Below are 18713 nucleotides of genomic sequence, written 5' to 3' on the forward strand. Positions count from 1 at the left end.
CCTTGTCCCAGCCCTGATGCTCTCTTTCCCCCCTCCTAGCCCGTTGTCAATGGTACTGATCGCTACATCATCAAGTCCAATGGCAACAAGACAGAGCTACGCATCCTCAAACTGAGCATTGAGCAAGATACAGGTGACTACCACTGCAATGGTACCAACGTGATGGGCCCTGGAAGTGCTACGGTGAATCTGCGCGTCCGCAGCCGCCTGGCAGCTCTTTGGCCCTTCCTGGGAATCGTGGCAGAAGTTCTGGTTCTCGTCACCATCATCTTCATCTACGAGAAGAGGAGGAAGCCAGATGAGGTTCTTGATGGTAAGAGGTGGCTGAGGTCGAATCTTCCTGGGGGAAGTAGCTTGTGGGGTGGAGGCAAGTCGTTCTCATGGAGAGCTCTGGCTGTGCTTTGTCAGACAGGCATTCCGTGTGAGGCTGCCTTTCAGGAATGCTTCTTGTCTAAGCACGGTAGCCTTTACCCAGTTATTTTAGTCTCAAGTAATTGCACTGTAGTGACAGTCCTTCAGCAAGCTGTGCTTTGGCTCAGGAGTGAGAGAAAAGTGGGCGCAGGTTGCACTGACCCTTTGTCTCACCAATGCCTCTGCGCTTTGTTCAGCTGCTTCTTCATGTGGGTGTCTGGAGGACGGGGCTTTCTCTGACCATTAACATTCTGGAGAAACCAATTAGTAAACAGCAGGCTGTGTTGTCAGTGGTTCTATTAATACCAGTTCATGAATCTGTTTTGGGCTCTCAGATTCACACATCCTGACTCCTGGGGACTTCCTCCATGCATAGTGTTATCTTTAATCTGTTCAGAAAACACAGTTCCTCCCTTTCCTTATCAGTAGGAATCTTCATTGTGTTAACCAGCTTTGCCTTCCTTATCTGATCCCATTAACAATGAAGTACAGATGCTTGGTATCCTTCCTGCTTGCTAGGTCAGTCGCTTCAGCCCTTTGCTGGGGAGCAGCACACATCAGGTGCACTGAGTGCTACGAAGGGGAAGCAGAAGGGCTAGAACTGAATGTTCCTCCTCTGATTGCAGGGCTTCAGAAATTCTACTCAAGGCAGTTTTATGAGTGAATCCATTCCCTCTGACAGCCCTGGTTGGATGGCAGATGTCTCATGTGTAGCTGTGTCTCTTAGCAAGGAAAAAAAAGAGCTGTAACTGGTTCACAGAATGATTTGGCTTCTGCTGACGTCAACTGGGTCCAGGTCCTGTTGAGTGCTGATCAGTCAGAGCCGTAGGGGATCCTTTAACAGATGAAGACAGGACGTGTGATGCTGAAAGGTCCTGATACCCTCCCACCCTCTGGCTCATCAGCCAGAGATCTTCAGCACTTGGGAACCTGAGCTTGTGGGCGAAGAAACAGTTCTGTATGTGACAGCAGGGCACCGTAAAGCTGTGTTCTCCCAAAATCTTCATAGATTTGACCCTCTTGAGAGGAGCTGGCAGGAAGGGAGTGCTGGGCCAGCTCGGATAAACGCTGTTCCCCAAGCATGTGGTTGTGGGCTGGCAATTCCCTATTGGCTAGAGTGGGAAGAGTCTAACTTGTATATGGCACAACCTTGCTGGTGTTACCTTTCCACTCTTTCCTCCTCTGCTGCTGGATGCTAACTTGACTGGTAAGAACTGGGAGATGGCTCCAGCTGTGCTCCTGCATCATCCTCTCACCAGCTGTGTGCAGATCTTGGGACCAAGGCAGCCCCAGTGCTCAGAGCACTGCTGTTGTGCTGCAGAGATGATGGAGCCTTCAGGGGAAGTGGCAGATTGCAAGGAGCTGGTGAAAGGACTCGGTGTCTTCTTAGCTGAGTTTCTCCATGTAGCAACAACGTGCTGTGCAGTGTATCTGTTTTGATTTCACAGTGTGTGTGGGGAGGACGAGGGCTTACTGATGCTTAAAGCCTTGTTCCTGAAGCCTCCTGCATAACAGGAGCTCATGTCTAAGCTTGCTCCATGTCTGAGCTCAGGCAAGAAGCAGCTTAAAGCTCATACAAGGATGTGGTGTTGTGATAAGCCCTCCCTGCTCTCCCAGGCCCTGGTGAAATGACCGTGTGGGTTCAGTGCTGTGATATCCAGTGTGTCCAGTAACCCACCTGGGTTGCTCAGCCCTGGGGTTCAAAGGAGTGGAAGAGCCAGAGGTGATTTCATGTTTGTTCTTCCCTGACACAACTCTTTCTTTCTTTCTTTCTTTTTTCCTGTGCTGTCCTGGATGTGAAGATGATGATGGAGGCTCTGCACCACTGTAAGTGCCTTGGTTTTTCTGTTGAGTCAGTTTGCATTGCCAGATTGCATTCATTTGGGGAATCTGCTCTGAACGTAAGAGCTAGCAGAACGTGAAAGCTGGCTGCTTCCTGGGAGATGTTTCCTCCATGTTTTTTTAATGTGGCCTCTCTATAAGCAGAACACTACTTAAAACAGCACAAAAGTCTCCAAAACTGATTGTTCTGGAAGCTAATCTCCTCTTGCTCTATCTTACCCAACTCTTTGGGCACGAATCACACCAGTGAGTGGGGTAGGGGTGGGCTTTGGTGCTGCTTTCTTCATCGTGCCTTTTCTCTCTGCAGGAAAAGCAATGCCACGAACCACAAGGACAAGAACGTCCGCCAGAGAAACGCTAACTGAGTCAGAGGTCAGTGCTGCACCTGATGTCACCTGCTGGGTCAGGGCACCCTGGGGACCTGCTGGGTCAGCTCTTCACTCCCTGCAGCCATGGGCTCATCCTGCTGGCTGCAGGGCACTGTCCAGCTGGGGTCCTTCATCAAGAAGAGCTTTTGCCCATGTGCTGTTTGGAGGGGAGGGGAAGGGAGGCATTGCTGTGAAGCTCAGGCACAGGCCAGCAGGAATCTGATAAGAAACTGCCAAAGCTGCTGGAACAGTGGGAGAGACATGGAAGAAAGCATTGGGCTGTAGAGCATGGGAGGGTCAGGGCTGTCTGATTGCTCCAGCATGGGATGGGTTGAGCTCACAGCTTTGCTTAAGGCAGCTGTCGTCCTTTCTGCTTCATCACCCCCCAGCACAGCCTCGTTGGGTTCTCTAATTGCCTTTTCTTTCTCTTGTGCCAGGTGACGTGTAGCTGAAGAACTTGTCTGGACATTGTTTTCTTCTAATTTTTATTATTTTTGTTTTTTTGTAAAATAGCACCAGGAAATACTTAGCGTGTCCTTGCGATTCAGTTACTTCACTTTCGACAGGAAATTAAGTTGTAGAATCTAAAACACACACTTTTTTTTTTTTTTTTTATAAAAAAAAAAAAAAAAAAAAAAAGGGTTGTGGGGGGGTTTTTTTTTTCCTACCTGTGAGCGTAAATCCTTTTTTTTTTCCTTTTCTGATAGTCTGGGTCACTGTCGTAGATGTATTTCTTCATGTTGATACGGAGGGGGGTAGGTGGGGTGATGCTTTCTTTCTCACCTTTGGGAAGAGCTGCGTGTGTGTGATGGGTAGGATTACTTTGAAATGCCTCTGTGTGTGGGGAGCAGCAACTGTCACAGCTCCCTGTGTGCTGCAGGTCTGTCCTGGGGGCAGGTCAGGAAGAAACTGCTGTAGCAACCTGTGGAGATGACCTGATCTCCCAATGGGCTTAGAAAGGTAATTCTGGATCTTTCCCAGTGCAAAGAGCGTAGCTGCATGGGAGCAGCTTGCATGTCTTGTAATTGCCAGGCTTCCTGGCCAGCTCCCCCAGGGATGCTCTGGGTGATTACAGTCAAGCAGGCAACCAGGAGGCAGCATTAGAGCTGGGCATTGGCTGAGCATGAGTAGCAATAACTCATTTAATGGGGGGCTGCTGATATCTCAAGTTGCTACACTGGAGCAAGCAGATGCTGGGGCTGTGGTGCTGGGGGAGGGGGTTTGCATGGTGTGACAAAGGAGTCTGAGAGCAGGTGATGCTCAGAGGATTCTTTCTTGCTGGGTAGCACTGAGCTGATCCATCTGTTAACATGCTTCACAAATAAAGATGATTCCTCTTTTTTTTTTTCCACCTTGGTTTGGCTTCTGGTGTCTCTCTCCCTTCCTGGTTGGGCCCCCTGGGTTTGCTGGCCTGCTCTGACCCCTGCCTGGCAGCTCGTTTTGGAGCACACAAAGGTTTTGGCTCCCAGGATCCTGCCAGCTCTTCCTGCTCTCTAATCACAGTGCCTACAATAGATGTGTTCAAACCCTTCCAAAAGGAGGAGGCAAGTGGTGCTTTTTCAGGAGCACTGGCCTCTGCTGCAGATCTGCTTTCATGGTCTTGCCCTGTTGTGTGGTTACTTGTGGCTCCAAGCAGCAGCTGGAGCTGATGGGCACTGTGTGCAGTATGCAGATATGGAGGCAAGCCAAAGGGAAGTGCACACCAACCTCTTGGGTATGGGCTATGAGCATTGTGGCTGCCTTTCCAGGCAAGCTCTGGCTTTTTGCCCTGTGGAAGCTGGGCTGTGGATTCCTGGAGCTTCTGATCTTGGGATCTCAGTTGCCTGGGTGTTCATCTTCCTGTCCAAGCAGGGCTGGATGAACAAATGGGATACAGCAGATAGGGGCACTGAGTTATGGTTTGTTCCTTAGCATCTGTTGTGCAAAAAGCACCAGCAAAAAGGCTCAGGAGCCTGAAAGGGCTCTTAATTTTCATCTGTGTGTTTCCAGTGCCTTTAGGCTGGGAATCAGCATACCTAAAGGTGATGGACTCAGCGACAACCACATGAATCCTGTAGGGAAAACAACTGGTGCCCGTGGTCCTGGCGGGAGCTGTGCATTATTAGGGAGCTGCTGGGACTGGTCAGTGCCTGCAATGAAAGGCAGGTGAGGACAGGCTGGATAAGTGCTGGTGAAAGCAATAAAGCACGGCTGGCTGCTTGGCTCCCAGCTGCTGCCTTTGCTGTGGTATCACATGCCTCCCTGAGAAATCATTTTCCTTCTTGTGGAGGAGAGGGAAGGTGAAAGGCCTCTGGCTGCAGGTGCTGGGGGCTCTTCTTGCACTGTGCAGCTCTGCACTGAGGCTGATGCTCGGTGTTCCCAGCTGCAAAGTGCTGCTTGGGCTCATCATCCTCACTATGAAGCCAAACCCTGGCCTGGGCAAGGATAATTACAGCAGGGTAACACAGCTCTTAGTGCAGTGTTGCTTGTAGGTCCAGCAGCCCAGGACCTTCCCCCGAATGTTGCTGCTGTCCCAGTGTCATCAGCTTGTGTGCCCTGGGCTGACCACGCAGTGTGGCTGTGCTGCACGTCAATGCATTATGCAAGCCCTGGCACAGCCGGCTTCCTGCTTATGGGTGCTATCCTGAGAGAGCTGAGGGGGGGGGAGAGAAAAAATCAATGTGTGGCTTAATGTCCCTGTTGGGGACTGTGGGTCCTGGGCTGCAGCACAAAGCTCTGTTTGTGCCCTTTGTTCCACGGGACTGGTAGACAGGAGCAGCCTGGGAGAGGGGATGCGTGGCTCCATGCTGCGCTCTGCTGGGCTGCCGGCCCGTGTCTGTGTGTCTGTCCTGCATTGCTCAGCCTCTCCTTGCCCTGAATATCGCACCCCGTTTGCCCCTATGCCTCTTGCTCACATCAGCATGCAGTGCTCTGTGCGACTCTGCTGGGATGGGAGGGCTTGGATCAGCCAGGGGCAGGAGGGGAATTGAATCATAGAGTCATTAAGGTTGGAAAGGACTTCTGAGATCCCCACATCCCAAACCATCCCCACATCCCTCAACACCGCATCTTCGTTTTTAAACACCTCCAGAGATGATGACTCCAGCCTGTCCCTATCCATGACCACTTTCTGAGTTGAATTTCTTTCCAAGTATCCAGCCTGTGCTTCTCCCAGCTCTCCTCTCGTCCTGAAGGCTTGAAGGCGGTTGGGAGAAATTTGCTGGTGTTAAGGAGAAGCAAAGTGAAAGAGCCGATTCTCCCGGTCCCGGCTGGGTTTCTGCTCGGCGGGCAGCACGTAGTGCCAGAATCGCGTCCTCCGCGTGCATCCAGCCATCGTTCACCTTCTTACTTCGTGCGCTCGAAGGGGCGATCCCCATTGCAGGTTCTGACGGCAGCTGCCGCTCCGCTCTCGTTATATTTGGCCTCTCAGGAGCCCCGCTCGGTGCCGATCCTGGGCTCTCGATCCTTCGAACCCTCGGGGCATCTCCTCCCCCGAGGCCGTTCTTTGGCCGCGGCGCTGCGCGGAGGGCACGGCTCGAATCGCTACGGATGGGAACGGTGGGAGGCATCGCCGGGGATGCGCAGCCTGGGGCTGCGCCAGCGGGGGGAGCTGCGGAGCCGCTGCGGTCCCGTCGCCCGGCCCGCCTCCGGTCCGCCCCCGGCCCGCCCCACGGCGCGGCGGCGGGTACCGCTCCGGTGCCGCTCGGGTACCCGCCGGTGGCCTCGGAGACAGAGCACGATGCGATCGGGCGGGGAGGCGGCGGCCGAGGAGGAGGCGGCCGAAGGGGCCAAACGAAGCGGAGGGGCGGCCGCGGGGAGGACGCGGAGCCGCGGTGGGAAGGGATCCCCGAACGGAGAGTGCCGCCGTGGGGAAACGCCGCGCAGCCCCAGCGCGGAGCAGCCCCGAGAACCCAAGGTCTCTTTCTCCTGCGGCGGCGGCGGCGTCGGCGGCGGCGCATCCCCAGGCGGGGCCAAAGCGGCCGAGGAAGGCGACGATGCGGGCGAGGAGACCCGCGGGAGCCAGGCCAGCTTCATGCAGAGGCAGTTCGGTGCCATGCTCCAGCCCGGCGTCAACAAGTTCTCGCTGCGGATGTTCGGTTCGCAGAAGGCGGTGGAACGGGAGCAGGAACGCGTCAAGTCAGCGGGGGCCTGGATCATCCATCCCTACAGCGATTTCAGGTGCGCGTCCCGCCGGCTTCCCCCGCATCCCCCCCCCCCCCTCCTCCTTCCCTTCCGTGCAACCTCCGGGCGCTCTGGGAGCGCGGAGTAATTGCGGGCATCGCTGCGGCGGGGCCGGGCTCGAGCATCCCTGGAGGCCGCGGTGAGGGTGGTGGATGGAGAGGCCGACCGGAGCGCTTCCTCCCGCTTCGGGTTGGGAGAAGGAGGAGGAGGAGGCCGTGCCGTGCCCTGGAGAGGGCACCTTGAGCCGTGCTGGAGGTGGAAATGGGGGATGCGGCCGCGTGTGTGCAGGGAGGGGCTGGCGATGGGCATCCACCTCCCCAAGAGCCGCCGTCCATCCGGAGATGCCAGGAGCTCTCTGCTTACCCGATGGGTGCCCGCACAAGGGCATCTTCTCGTCCTTCGCAGGGCCTCGGAACGGCTCAGCACAGCGAGGAGCCACTGGAGATCCCGCGGGGATCGGGCTCTGCCCCTATGGCTGTCACTGCGGGGTGGGGGGAGGGAACAGGGTCGTGCTTATCTCTGGGATCCTTAAGCCCTGCTGCACCCTCCACGGCCATGCACAGCTTTGGGAACAGTTTCCTTCCCCCAAGGAGGCCCAATCCCATCCCTAAGATTGAAGGAATTTGAGGAGGGATTCATTTAGTTCCCAGCAGGAATAGTGTCCCCGAGGTGCAGCCTTTGCAGCTTCCAGCTGAGGAATGGCAAACCCTGAAAGAAAGGTTGTGCAGGACCAGCTCCTGCCCATCTCCCCAGTGGGGAAAGATCAGCGGGGAAAGATCAGCGGGGAATGCTTCCTGGGTTGCATGGAGGCTCCCATAGGGATGTGCAGCCCTTCTGGGGATGGGAGGCTGAGATCCTGCTGACATCTCTGGCAAGCGAGGCTGCTGGGAGCTCCTGGTCCAGTGATTGTACAGAGGGGCTGGGGGCTGTTGGCCAAAGTCAGGGGGCCAGCAAGTGGCTCAGCACTGAGTCCCTCTGCACTGTTCTGGTGCTTGGGGGCTGCACTCCAGGGCGAGCGAGCAGCTGTTGGGGTTATGTTGAATCCCCAGTGCATGCAGAGGTCCTCAGGGCAGTGCAAGAGGCTGTGGAATGAGAGGCTGTGCTGAGCAGACAGGATCGTGGCAGGGACCAACGCCTGCACCTCCTGGGTCCTGGCCTCATGTTGGCTCCTGTGCTGCTCTGCATCCTCTGAGGTGCACGGAGGGGCAGCTGGAGCCTCCAGCTTGCTCTCCTTGTACGCACAGTAGTGCAGCCACGGGGCTGATATTCCTGCCCGGATCCCACTGCGGGTGTTGCCCATCCTTGCTTGGCTGCTCGGGGAGCAGCAGTGCTGCAGAGCAGGGGTGTGAATGCTGCGTGGCTCAGCTGGTCATGAGGGTGTTCTCCCATGGGAGCTGCGCCGTCCTGCTGTGACCACCGTCGTTCCCAAGCTGTTTGGGCTCCCCATCAGCCATGGGGGTTCCTGGGGAGCTGATTTTGGTTCTCACCTCTCTTGGCCATGGGGCTCTGAGGAGAGGGGTGACCATGTGGCCTCACTGTCCCCATGCTGACCGTGCTGGGGTGACAGCAAGCTGGCAACACTCAGAGCTGGCAGAGCTGGAGCCTCTCTGCAGGCGACCTTGGGGGTGTCACCCTGGGACTGTCCCCTCCCAGAGCTTCTGCCACCAAAACCACTGGGGCAGAGCTCCTGCGTGTGCTGTGATGCTGCATGTGGCATTAAAAGAGTTCCCTGCTTGGTGGGGAGGAGCCACGAGGAGAACCAAGCGTTATCCCAACCTACAAATGTGCAGAATAAACAAGATTGGCTCAGTGTGGGGCTGGGAGCCCAGCAGCGAGGAGCTCACTCCATTCATACGTGTCTGTATGTACGTCTGTGTATTTCAGATGATTCCCACCTTCAAACATATACATACCTATATAATCTGATAATGATAATGGAACATGGACACATCCGTGTTTGCCCTGCAAAGCCCATTTTCCCATCTGAAGATAAAATCATTGCCCATCTGCATACGTGACATCATTTCATAATCAGAGGCATTTGGAGATCTGTCTCCTCACGGACGCAGCACGGTGATTATTCATGCAGAATTCAGGGGCAGATTTGCTCAAGGAACAAAAGTCGCTGTTTACATAAATACTGAATTATTAGGAAGCAGCACGGGTGGCTGTTTGAGATCATGAGCTGCAAATTTAATCAAAGAAACCTTGTCCATCGGCCAGTAGGCAACGTTGAGCAGAGCCACCTCATTGCTGGGTGCTCTGCTCCGTTGCCTTTTTTCCTTCTGGTCTATAGGGATGAAGGAAATAGAGAGCAGACAGAGACTCTGTGTTAGTGCAGCTGGCATTGGAGCAGGGCTGTAAGTCAGGGTCAGCTGCAGGCCAAGCTTTGCAGTGACTTTGGATGTGCTGCTGAACTAGGTGCTGTATTTGCATCCTGAGCGAGGGGGGCAGGCGGTGCTGTGTGCGTTGTGAAGCAATGGGGCAGGGATGTGGGGCCAGAGGAGCACAGTGGTTTTTTGCAGCGTGGTCAGGGTGCTGGGGGGTCCCTTCCTATTGGAGACGTGCGTGAGGCCAGCAGAATGTTCAGCCCATTAGCAACGTGAGCTGCATGCAGAGGTGGTTCAGTGAATCACGATGGTCCCCCTTTCCCCAGTGCCCTGAGCATCACTCTGCCAGCTGCCACTGGCTTTCTGCTCCCCCTGCCCAAGGCACGTGCAGGGCTGGCACTGCCTGCTGCCACCTCCTTCATCCCAGGGCAAAATGGCTCCTGCTGCTCCTCTGCTGGCTGGCAGCTGTGTGCCCTGCGGGGTGACCTGGGCTTGCTCTGAGTCCTGGTGGGGACAATGAAATGCCACTGCTGCTGATCCCGCTGTTAGTTATCCCCAGCGACAGCGAGTGGGAACAGGATGAATGTGAGCACGCAGACCTGATGGATGGCTGAAAGCCACCACTTACTCATCAGGAAAAAAGGCTGTGACTGTCTGCCTGGGGGTGACTTTACAGGTTGGTGCCTTTGAGCACTTGGCAAAGACCAAAGCAGCCATCCCTGCCCCATCCCAGGGCTGTTCCTGCACACAGCAGAGCCGTGCACCGATCCCAGCTGTGTCTTTTGGGTCTGTTTGGTGTTGCACCCACTGCTCTGCCTCTGCTCAGGCCCAGCTCCTGGCAGTGGCTTCGTAACCCACTTTTCCACGTGCCCTCATTTTTTAAGGAACTTTGTATTTATGACAAGTTTGCGAATCGCTGCTCCCACTGTGCAAGCTGTGGTGGCTGCACGGTCCCTGTAGTGGTTGCATTCTGTGCTGGGGCAGTGGAGGTGAATGGGGACATCCCTGGTGTGCTGCATGCACACATCCCCTGCCCTCTCCTCCCACTGGGGATGGAGCCCTGGGCTCCCTGCTGATGCTGTTGATGCACTGGGGGGGCTGATGGAGTGAGGACAGACACCATCCCCACCCTCAGTGTCTGCCAGCATCTCCCGCTGCCATTCCTGTGTTCAATTAGGTCAGAAGTAAGGGAGATGGGGGGGCAAGGATCCTAATTAATTTGTTTGGGGATATTTTTAGCAGCCTGGACTGAATCTTTACTTTTATGCGCACGCTGCCCTGCAAGGAAGAAAGCATTGGTGTTGCAGCGGGGCCTCCTGTGAGATCTGTGCTCAGGACCAGTTGCTCTTTCCCAGCACACTGCCCCAGCCCAGCAGATTGCAAAGATCAGAGCCAGCACTGCATGCTGCCCAGCTGGTACCATGATTTCATCTTTGCTCTTCCCTGCTCAGTTTGGCTGATGCCCCAGTGGGACTCCGTGCACTGGGGGCAGCTTGTGGAGCTGGGGGGAGGCCCTCGCTCCCCTCTATGGGGTCCTGCAGCCTCAGCATCGCAGTAAAACCTCAGTGCCCCCCACCCACCATCACCCCCCCCCCCTGCTGTCACCAAGGGCTGTGCTGTTCCAGCAACCGAAGCTGGTCCTTGGGGCTGGCTGTGAAGGGAAGAGCACAGCCTGTCCCTTTCTGGCTGCCAGCTTGTGGAGGGGCCCTGGGTGTGAAGTCATCGTTGCGCAGCAGTGACATCACTTGTGGTTGCCATGGCGATGTCTCACACGGGGAAGGTGTCATTGGAGAAAGGTCACGAGCTGGGATGCTCAGCTCCTTCCAGCCTTACACCAAGCTGCAAATGCTGGCGGAACGCATGGAGCTGCAGCCCTGACAACGGGGCTGCGTGCCCTGCTGCGACCTTGGTGCATGCAGGAAGGACATGGGCGGAAGGATGGGAGCCAGGAGAAGTGGGGGGCTGAGGAAGCAGCGGTGCAGAGGTGAGGGGGGAGGCATTCTGCTCATTCCCTCCTTGTTCTCCCTCCTTGCTCCAGCTGCAGCTGGACGTGGCCATCTGCTGTGTCCCCCCCCCACACTCGCTGTCCCCTGCAGGGTCTCCCATTGGGTGCTGGCAGGGATGCTGCCCACACAGTGCTGGTGGTTGGGGTTCCTCAGCCATGATATCTCCCCATTCTCAGGGTCTCCCCCCCTCGCTTCAGCACTTGCCTGGGTTTTGATGCTGACTCAGTCAGACCCCACAGCACACAGCCCCGAGGACCCACGCTGCACCCATTGCCCTGCACAGCCCCCTCTGAGCCCGATGCTGACCTACAGTGACAGCAAAGTGCTTCTGGGCCTGGAGGTGGCACAACCTCACTTGATCCCTTGGGGACTTGCACTGTGACCTGACACTCCTGCCACCGTTCATAAGGACATGGCAGTGCCAGGGAGGGCTGCAGTGACCCCATCCTCTGTGTTCCTGCAGGTTTTACTGGGACTTCACGATGCTGCTCTTCATGGTGGGCAACCTGATCATCATTCCCGTGGGCATCACCTTCTTCAAGGAGGAAACCACAGCCCCCTGGATCGTGTTCAACGTGGTCTCCGACACCTTCTTCCTGATGGACCTGGTGCTGAACTTCCGCACGGGGATCGTCATCGAGGACAACACGGAGATCATCCTGGACCCTGAAAGGATCAAGAAGAAGTACCTCAAGACGTGGTTTGTGGTGGACTTTGTCTCCTCCATCCCCGTGGACTACGTCTTCCTCATTGTGGAAAAGGGCATCGACTCGGAGGTCTATAAGACAGCCCGCGCTCTTCGCATCGTCCGCTTCACCAAGATCCTCAGCCTGCTGCGCCTGCTGCGCCTCTCCCGCCTCATCCGTTACATCCATCAGTGGGAGGAGGTAAGGGCTGCTGGGCAGAGGGCGTCCGGGGCCAGAGGAATCCCAGGTGTGCATACAGACTGTTAGGAGCAGCCCTTCAGAGTAGCCCTGCAGAGGAGAAATCCACCTGCGGGTGCTGGTGGATGAAGAACTTAATATGAGCCAGCAGTGTGCTCTTGCAGATCAGAGAGCAAATGGTATCATGGGCTCCATCAGAAGAGGGCTGGCCAGCAGGGATTGTCCCTCTCTACTTTGCCCTTTTGGGCCCTATCTGCAGCACTGCATCCAGATCTGGGGCCCCCACACAAGAAAGACGTGGAGCTGTTGAAGATGGCCTAGAAGAGGCCACGAAGATGAGCTTCCTCCCCTAGGAAGACAGGCTGAGGGAGCTGGGCTTGTTCAGCCTGGAGAAGAAAAGGTTGCGGGGTGACCTCAGTGCAGCCTGCAGTACCTAAAGGGAGCCTGCAAACAGGAGGGGAATCAACTCTATGAAAGGGGAGATAACAGCAGGACAAGGGGAAATGGTTTGAAGTTGAGGGAGGGAAGATTGAGGTTGGATGTCAGGGGGAAGTTGTGTGCTATGAGAGTGGTGAGGTGCTGGAACAGCTGCCCAGAGAGGCTGTGGATGCCCCGTCCATTCCTGGAGGTGTTCAAGGCCAGGTTGGATGGGGCCTTGGGCAGCCTGGGCTGCTGTGAAATGTGGAGGTTGGCAGCCCTGCCTGCAGCAGAGGGGTTGCAGCTTCGTGATCCTTGAGGTCTCTCCCAACCCAAACCATTCTGTGATTCTATGGATGCTCCAAACAGCACCAGCTCCTCTGGGATGGAGGAACGGCCCCAAGAAGGGACTTGAGGAGCGTGCTTCTAGGGCTGGCAGCATCCTTCTGCGTCCCCAGTGTCTGTGGTCTGTGGGAACGCTGACAAAGCTGCTTCTGATGACTCCTCGGGGCTTCTGAGCTGCGTGTGTGCATCCAGGTTTGCATTTGTGCGTGCGTGCCAAGGTGCTGGGGATTGCACAGCCCTGGGGAGCTGCAGGAGCTGCTTGGCCCCTAGGGGTGCAGCGGGGGCTGCAGGGGCTGCGCTGGGTGCGTGGCTGAGGCTTGCTCAGCTCTGCTGCGTGGGCTGCAGCTCCTGACAGCACTGACAGATGTGGCCGTGCAGGTGCATGCTCATGCTGCAGCGTGGAGCTGTCTCTGCACACAAGCCTGCCTGGGAGGTGCTGGGAGCCTTCTCACCCTCCTCTGCTTCATTTATTCCCAGGTGCTGCATCCCAGCTGCCCACAGCATCCTCCTGCACCTCCCTCCAGCAAGCCCCGCGTCCCCGAAGGTCCCCACCACCAGCCCTCTTGTCTACCCCTGCCATGGGTCCAACTCTTCACCCTTTTCACTTTCCGAGGGGAATCACCACAGAGAACCCTGTGGATGAGCTGAGCCGGCGTGTGGCTTGGCAGATTATCCTGATAATCACATCTGCTTACAAAGGGATGGAAGGGGAGGGCAGCCGGACCTGGCGTGCCTTGGGGTGCGCAGCCTTTTGCAGTGTGGGGCAAAGCAGAGCCATGTGCTGGCACTGCAGTCCCATGATTATCATTGTGCCCCGCCAATGGCTCCAGCAGGGCTGTGATAACTCGAGGATGGATCTTCCTCCTGCCCTCCCTGTGTGCCCAAATGGACCCAGGAGCCCTTAGAACCCAGGGCTGAATGCAGGGGATGTGACTTTGCGCTGGTGCCCTTGGTGAGAGGCACTGGGGAAGAGCAGGGCTGTGACTATGGGAAGACACAGGAGCACTTGGCTCTGCCTTGTCCTGATCCAAGCTTGAAGGCACCCTGCTGGCTATAAATAGGCAGGAGAAGCACGGGCACCTGGGGCTGCTAATGACTCTTTTGGCCAAGGCTGTGCAGGTTGAACCCAGCGCTGCACCATGCAGGGCTGTAGGGGGGTTGGGTGCTGCTTCCCAGCTCTTGCTGAGCACCCGACCCCATTGGCAGACAGGGGCTGTGCTGCTGGGATCACTGTGCACCTTGCACTTGGATAACAACGCTGCAGGGCTGGAGCTGCATCTGGAGCTTCAAAGCTGGACATGGGGGATATCTATGGGGATTCTGGTGCTGCTGGGCAGGCTGCAGGATGGAGGAGGCAGGGGTCTCACCCACCCTACTCCAAAAGCGTCCAGCACAGGGCTGGGTGGGATGATGTGTGGCCACGCTCATGATGCTGCCTTCCTGCCTCTGCCCTGCAGATCTTCCACATGACCTACGACCTGGCCAGTGCTGTGATGAGGATCATTAACCTCATTGGCATGATGCTGCTGCTGTGCCACTGGGACGGCTGCCTCCAGTTCCTCGTGCCCATGCTGCAGGATTTCCCCCAGAACTGCTGGGTCTCCATCAACGGGATGGTGGTGAGTGCTGCCCTGGCCCTTCTCCTGCTGCTCCCCATTGCCAGACTCTGCTCCATGCAGCACTGAGGGCACAGCCAACCCAGTGAGGACATCCCTGCCATTCAGCTCGTGCCTTATGGCAATTTCATCCCAGTTATGGCCCATTCGTGCCCACATCCTGAGCCTGTGCAGCCTGGTGGGTTTCTGAGTGCTGTGTGTCCCTGCTTTACCCCTCCAGTTTGTTCCACACAGGCGATGCCACCGACCCCAGGGCAGGGCAGAAACTGCAGACACTGGAGGCTTGTGGTTGCTGTGGGGTTGGGGCTGTGGCTTCAGGGCTCACAGGACATAAGGAGCAGATTGGTCTCCAGGAAGGAAGAATGCTGATGCAGCTCTGCCCTCGTCCCCTGCCTCCTTCCCCTTCTCATTAGCAAGAAAGCTGCTATTAATAAATAATGGGACGTATTTCTAATTGCTCCCTCTCAGCCCTGCATCCTGATCATCTCCCTGCTCCACCCAGCTCTTCCATTCTCCTCTTCCCGTGCTATTTTCCTCTCTGTCTGCTTTCCTGCCCTTCCTCTGCTCCTCACTCCTCTTCCTCACCATACCTCTCATCAAGGGGAAACCTCCTTGAGGCTTTGTGCATGGAGCCTGGGGGGTCCCAATGCCCAGAACTGTCACACCCCTGACCCAGCACAACAGTTGAAGAATGCTGCTGCTGCGAGGCAAGCAGCTCAGTCCCTTCACAGTACCTCTGTGTGTAGTTGTAGCTCAGTTAAAAAGTGCAGCATGCCTGAAGAGTGAAAGGGAAGCCAGGAGAGACAGAGAGTAGAGCAAAAAGCTGCAGGGCAACTGAGTGCTGTGATGGGAGCAGAGCACTGGGGGAATGCAGCCAGCCCAGTTGGTGCTCAGCAGTTGGGTTTGTTTGGCTCTCACCTGCATAGTGAGGAAAGCAAAGGAACAAACAGAAAACTCCCAGTGCTGCTGGGAGAACACGAGCAGAGAGCACCAAACCGGGACCTGATTTGTACCCCTGGGGCTGATGGCTGCATTCCTTGTGGCTGCAGAACGACTCCTGGAGCGAGCTGTACTCCTTCGCCCTCTTCAAGTCCATGAGCCACATGCTGTGCATCGGCTACGGCAAGCAGGCACCCGAGAGCATGACGGACATCTGGCTGACGATGCTGAGCATGATCGTGGGAGCCACCTGCTATGCCATGTTCATCGGCCACGCCACCGCCCTCATCCAGTCGTTGGACTCCTCCCGACGCCAGTACCAGGAGAAGGTGGGGCTGGGAGGGGACTGGGGCTTGTGGTTTGGTGAGGCTTTGCCCGCTGTGTTTGGGGAGGTGGGGATCCCCCAGCACAGGTCCCAACCCGGTGTGGCTGTTTCTCCCCACAGTACAAGCAGGTGGAGCAGTACATGTCCTTCCACAAGCTGCCCGCTGATTTCCGACAGAAGATCCACGATTACTACGAGCACCGCTACCAGGGCAAGATGTTTGATGAGGACAGCATCCTGGGGGAGCTCAATGAGCCCTTGCGTGAGGTGGGGGGCTCGGGAGCTGAGGATGACAGGAGGGGGACCTGCTGTGTCACATCCCTCACTGCTCCCCACCTTCCTTCCCCTATAGGAAATCGTGAACTTCAACTGCCGCAAACTGGTGGCCTCCATGCCGCTGTTTGCCAACGCGGATCCCAACTTTGTGACGGCGATGCTCACCAAGCTGAAGTTTGAGGTGTTCCAACCAGGAGATTACATCATCCGCGAGGGAACCATTGGCAAGAAGATGTACTTCATCCAGCACGGCGTGGTCAGCATCCTCACCAAGGGCAACAAGGAGATGAAGCTCTCTGATGGCTCCTACTTTGGGGGTGAGCATCTATGGGTCCCCGCGCGCGGCTCTCCGTTTCCAGTTCTCTCCATCAAGACCTTTGGCTGTATCACTTCTTTCTCCCTTCTTATCCCCTCCCCAGAAATCTGCCTGCTGACCCGTGGTCGACGCACAGCCAGCGTCCGGGCGGACACCTACTGCCGCCTCTACTCACTATCAGTGGACAACTTCAATGAGGTGCTGGAGGAATACCCCATGATGCGGAGAGCCTTCGAGACCGTGGCCATCGACCGCCTCGATCGCATCGGTAAGGCTCTAAGGGCTGCAGGGCTGCCCTGCAGGCACCTCCCACGATGCCTCTCCTTGTGTCCTACTGATGGGTGAACAGCCAGAGGGGTACCTGGGCCCTGCTGGGTGCTTGGGAAAGTGGCAGCAGCACGTGGCGGTGCCTGCTAGGGGCCTTGAGCACTGAGCTTCATTACTCTCCCCATTTCTTTTCTTGCAGGGAAAAAGAACTCGATCCTTCTTCACAAAGTGCAGCACGACCTCAACTCGGGCGTCTTCAACAACCAGGAGAACGAAATCATCCAGGAGATTGTCAAGTATGACCGAGAGATGGTGCAGCAGGCGGAGCTGCAGCAGCACACGGCCATGTACAGCCCGGTGCAGCCCCAGGTCACCTCCGCCATTGCCACCCTGCAGCAAGCCGTTGCCATGAGCTTCTGCCCACAGATGGCCAGCCCTCTGGTGGGCTCCATGGCGCTGGGCTCGCCCCGCATGATGCGTCGCTTGCAATACGCCCAGGCCGTGCCCAGCCCCTTCGCCGTCTCCCCGGTGCTGCTGCAGCAGAGCCCCCCCCAGCAGCAGCCGCAGCCCCCCGTGCCCCACGCCAACCCGTCGCCCTCGCAGGACCAGGCACAGCCCGCCTCCGCCAGCACCTTCGCAGTCGCCAGCCCGCCGTCCCAAAGCCCCTTGGCCAGCCGGACGTTTGCCTACGGAGGGGCCAAAGGGCAGCTGGGCTCCCAGCTCTCGCTGAGCCAGCAGCAGACGCCCGGTTCGCCCCCACGGTTGGCAGTTCACAAAAGCACACAGGCGCTGCCCACCAGCAGCTTCAGCCAGGATTCACGGCCTCTGTCGGCTTCGCAGCCCTCCCTGCCCCACGGGCTGGCGGCTGGCGGCACCCAGAGCCCCCCGGCTTCAGTGCACGAATCCTCTGCTTCCATCGGTGGAGGCCCAGCTGCCACCGCCGTCTCGCCGGGCTCGGGTCCCCCAGCAGGGCTGCGAGGTGCGGTGTCCTCCAGGGGGCCCCTGTCTCACCCTGCACCCACTCTGCAGCAGGACTCGGCGGCAGCCCGCAAGGATTCGGTGGGCAGCATGCCCGACACGGACCCAGCCAAATCCAGGCTGTCTTCCAACTTGTGACCTCCACAGGCGTGGGGACAGGGGTGCTGAGGTGCCAGGGCAGCCAGCCTCCATCCCCTCTGCTCCACCCCCACCGAGGAGCCCGTGCCCCTCGGCCACCTCCACCCCTGCTCCCTGGCTTCATCCCACTGCCAGGGACCCACGGGTGGGCACAAGGGGGGCCGTTTGCCTCCGACCAAAGTTTGGCCCCATCTTCTGCTCCTTGCGAGGAAATCCCACTGCTCCATAGAAGCCACAGATGCATCATCCCCAGTGATCAACGCTGTATATGATATATATGACCTGAATACAAATCTATATGTGTGCATCCGCAGGACACCTCCCTGGGGTCTTAGGCACGTGGGCCAGCACTGGCACGTGCCACTGCCTCCCCTCCCACAGCCCCACGGCGAGGGGTGACAGCCAAGGAGTGGAGGTAAGTGATGGGGTCTGAGGTACAGCAAGCCCCCGCAGACTCAGCAGCCCCCATGCCAGCCAGACTTTGAGGCTGGGGTGACCTCAGCCAGGCAGCCCTGCTGCTGGAGCCCAGGGAGCTGAGCACCAGGGCTGCCACTGCATGGAGCAGCACTGGGCTCTGCTGGCTTGCAGGCTGGGGAAGGCACGGACTGTGTGTGAAATAAGTGTGCCTGTGTGTGTGTGTGTGTATACACAGATGGATGAAGTGTGCATGGGTGTATGCATGCACGTATGCCCCTGCCTGGCACACTGGAGCCTTCCACGTTGAATGTATGCAGCAACCCATGAGCAAGGAGCCCCATGCCCACCTGCCTTCCTGCAGCTGCAGGGCCAGGGGTCCAGGGCCACACTCCAAGCGTCACCTTTCCATCCAGCCCATCCTGTGCAATAAATGTCAGCAACTGACAGAGCTACACCCGACTCCGTCTCTGCTTCTCCTTTGCTACCATCCCTCTCCCCTGCAGCTCCAGCCCTCCAATTCTGCCAGTGGCCACAACCCGGGCTGCAGGAGGGAAGTCTGCCCTTTAAGAGATGCTTCCCTGCCAGCACCAGCTGGGCAGCAACGGGGAATGAGAAGCACAGGGTACACGGAGCCCCCAAGCATCAGTTACTGCAGGAGATGGAAACAAACAGAGCCC

At 57.2% G+C, this 18713-nt stretch overlaps 2 protein-coding genes across 2 annotated transcripts in view; both read left to right on the forward strand.

The window, feature by feature from the left end:
* The window catches only part of BSG (basigin (Ok blood group)), a 10665-nt gene extending 7431 nt beyond the window's left edge, over nt 1-3234 (forward strand). The window contains exons 5-8 of the mRNA XM_042835955.1: nt 40-313; nt 2214-2238; nt 2561-2625; nt 3059-3234. Of these exons, the coding sequence (XP_042691889.1) occupies nt 40-313; nt 2214-2238; nt 2561-2618 (357 nt within the window). The 3' untranslated portion in view covers nt 2619-2625; nt 3059-3234. The remainder of the gene's footprint in view (nt 1-39; nt 314-2213; nt 2239-2560; nt 2626-3058) is intronic.
* Nucleotides 1-18490, forward strand: part of HCN2 (hyperpolarization activated cyclic nucleotide gated potassium and sodium channel 2) — a 21987-nt gene extending 3497 nt beyond the window's left edge. The window contains 10 exon segments of the mRNA XM_042835954.1: nt 6166-6242; nt 6244-6311; nt 6314-6779; nt 11582-12005; nt 14222-14383; nt 15430-15648; nt 15765-15911; nt 15997-16237; nt 16340-16504; nt 16703-18490. Of these exon segments, the coding sequence (XP_042691888.1) occupies nt 6166-6242; nt 6244-6311; nt 6314-6779; nt 11582-12005; nt 14222-14383; nt 15430-15648; nt 15765-15911; nt 15997-16237; nt 16340-16504; nt 16703-17619 (2886 nt within the window). The 3' untranslated portion in view covers nt 17620-18490.
* Nucleotides 18491-18713: the final 223 nt, after the last annotated feature.

The sequence above is a fragment of the Centrocercus urophasianus genome, unplaced genomic scaffold, assembly GCF_019232065.1.
Source record: "Centrocercus urophasianus isolate 14NV4802_14NV808 unplaced genomic scaffold, USGS_Curo_1.0 seq_56, whole genome shotgun sequence".
Classification (NCBI taxonomy): Eukaryota; Metazoa; Chordata; class Aves; order Galliformes; family Phasianidae; genus Centrocercus; species Centrocercus urophasianus.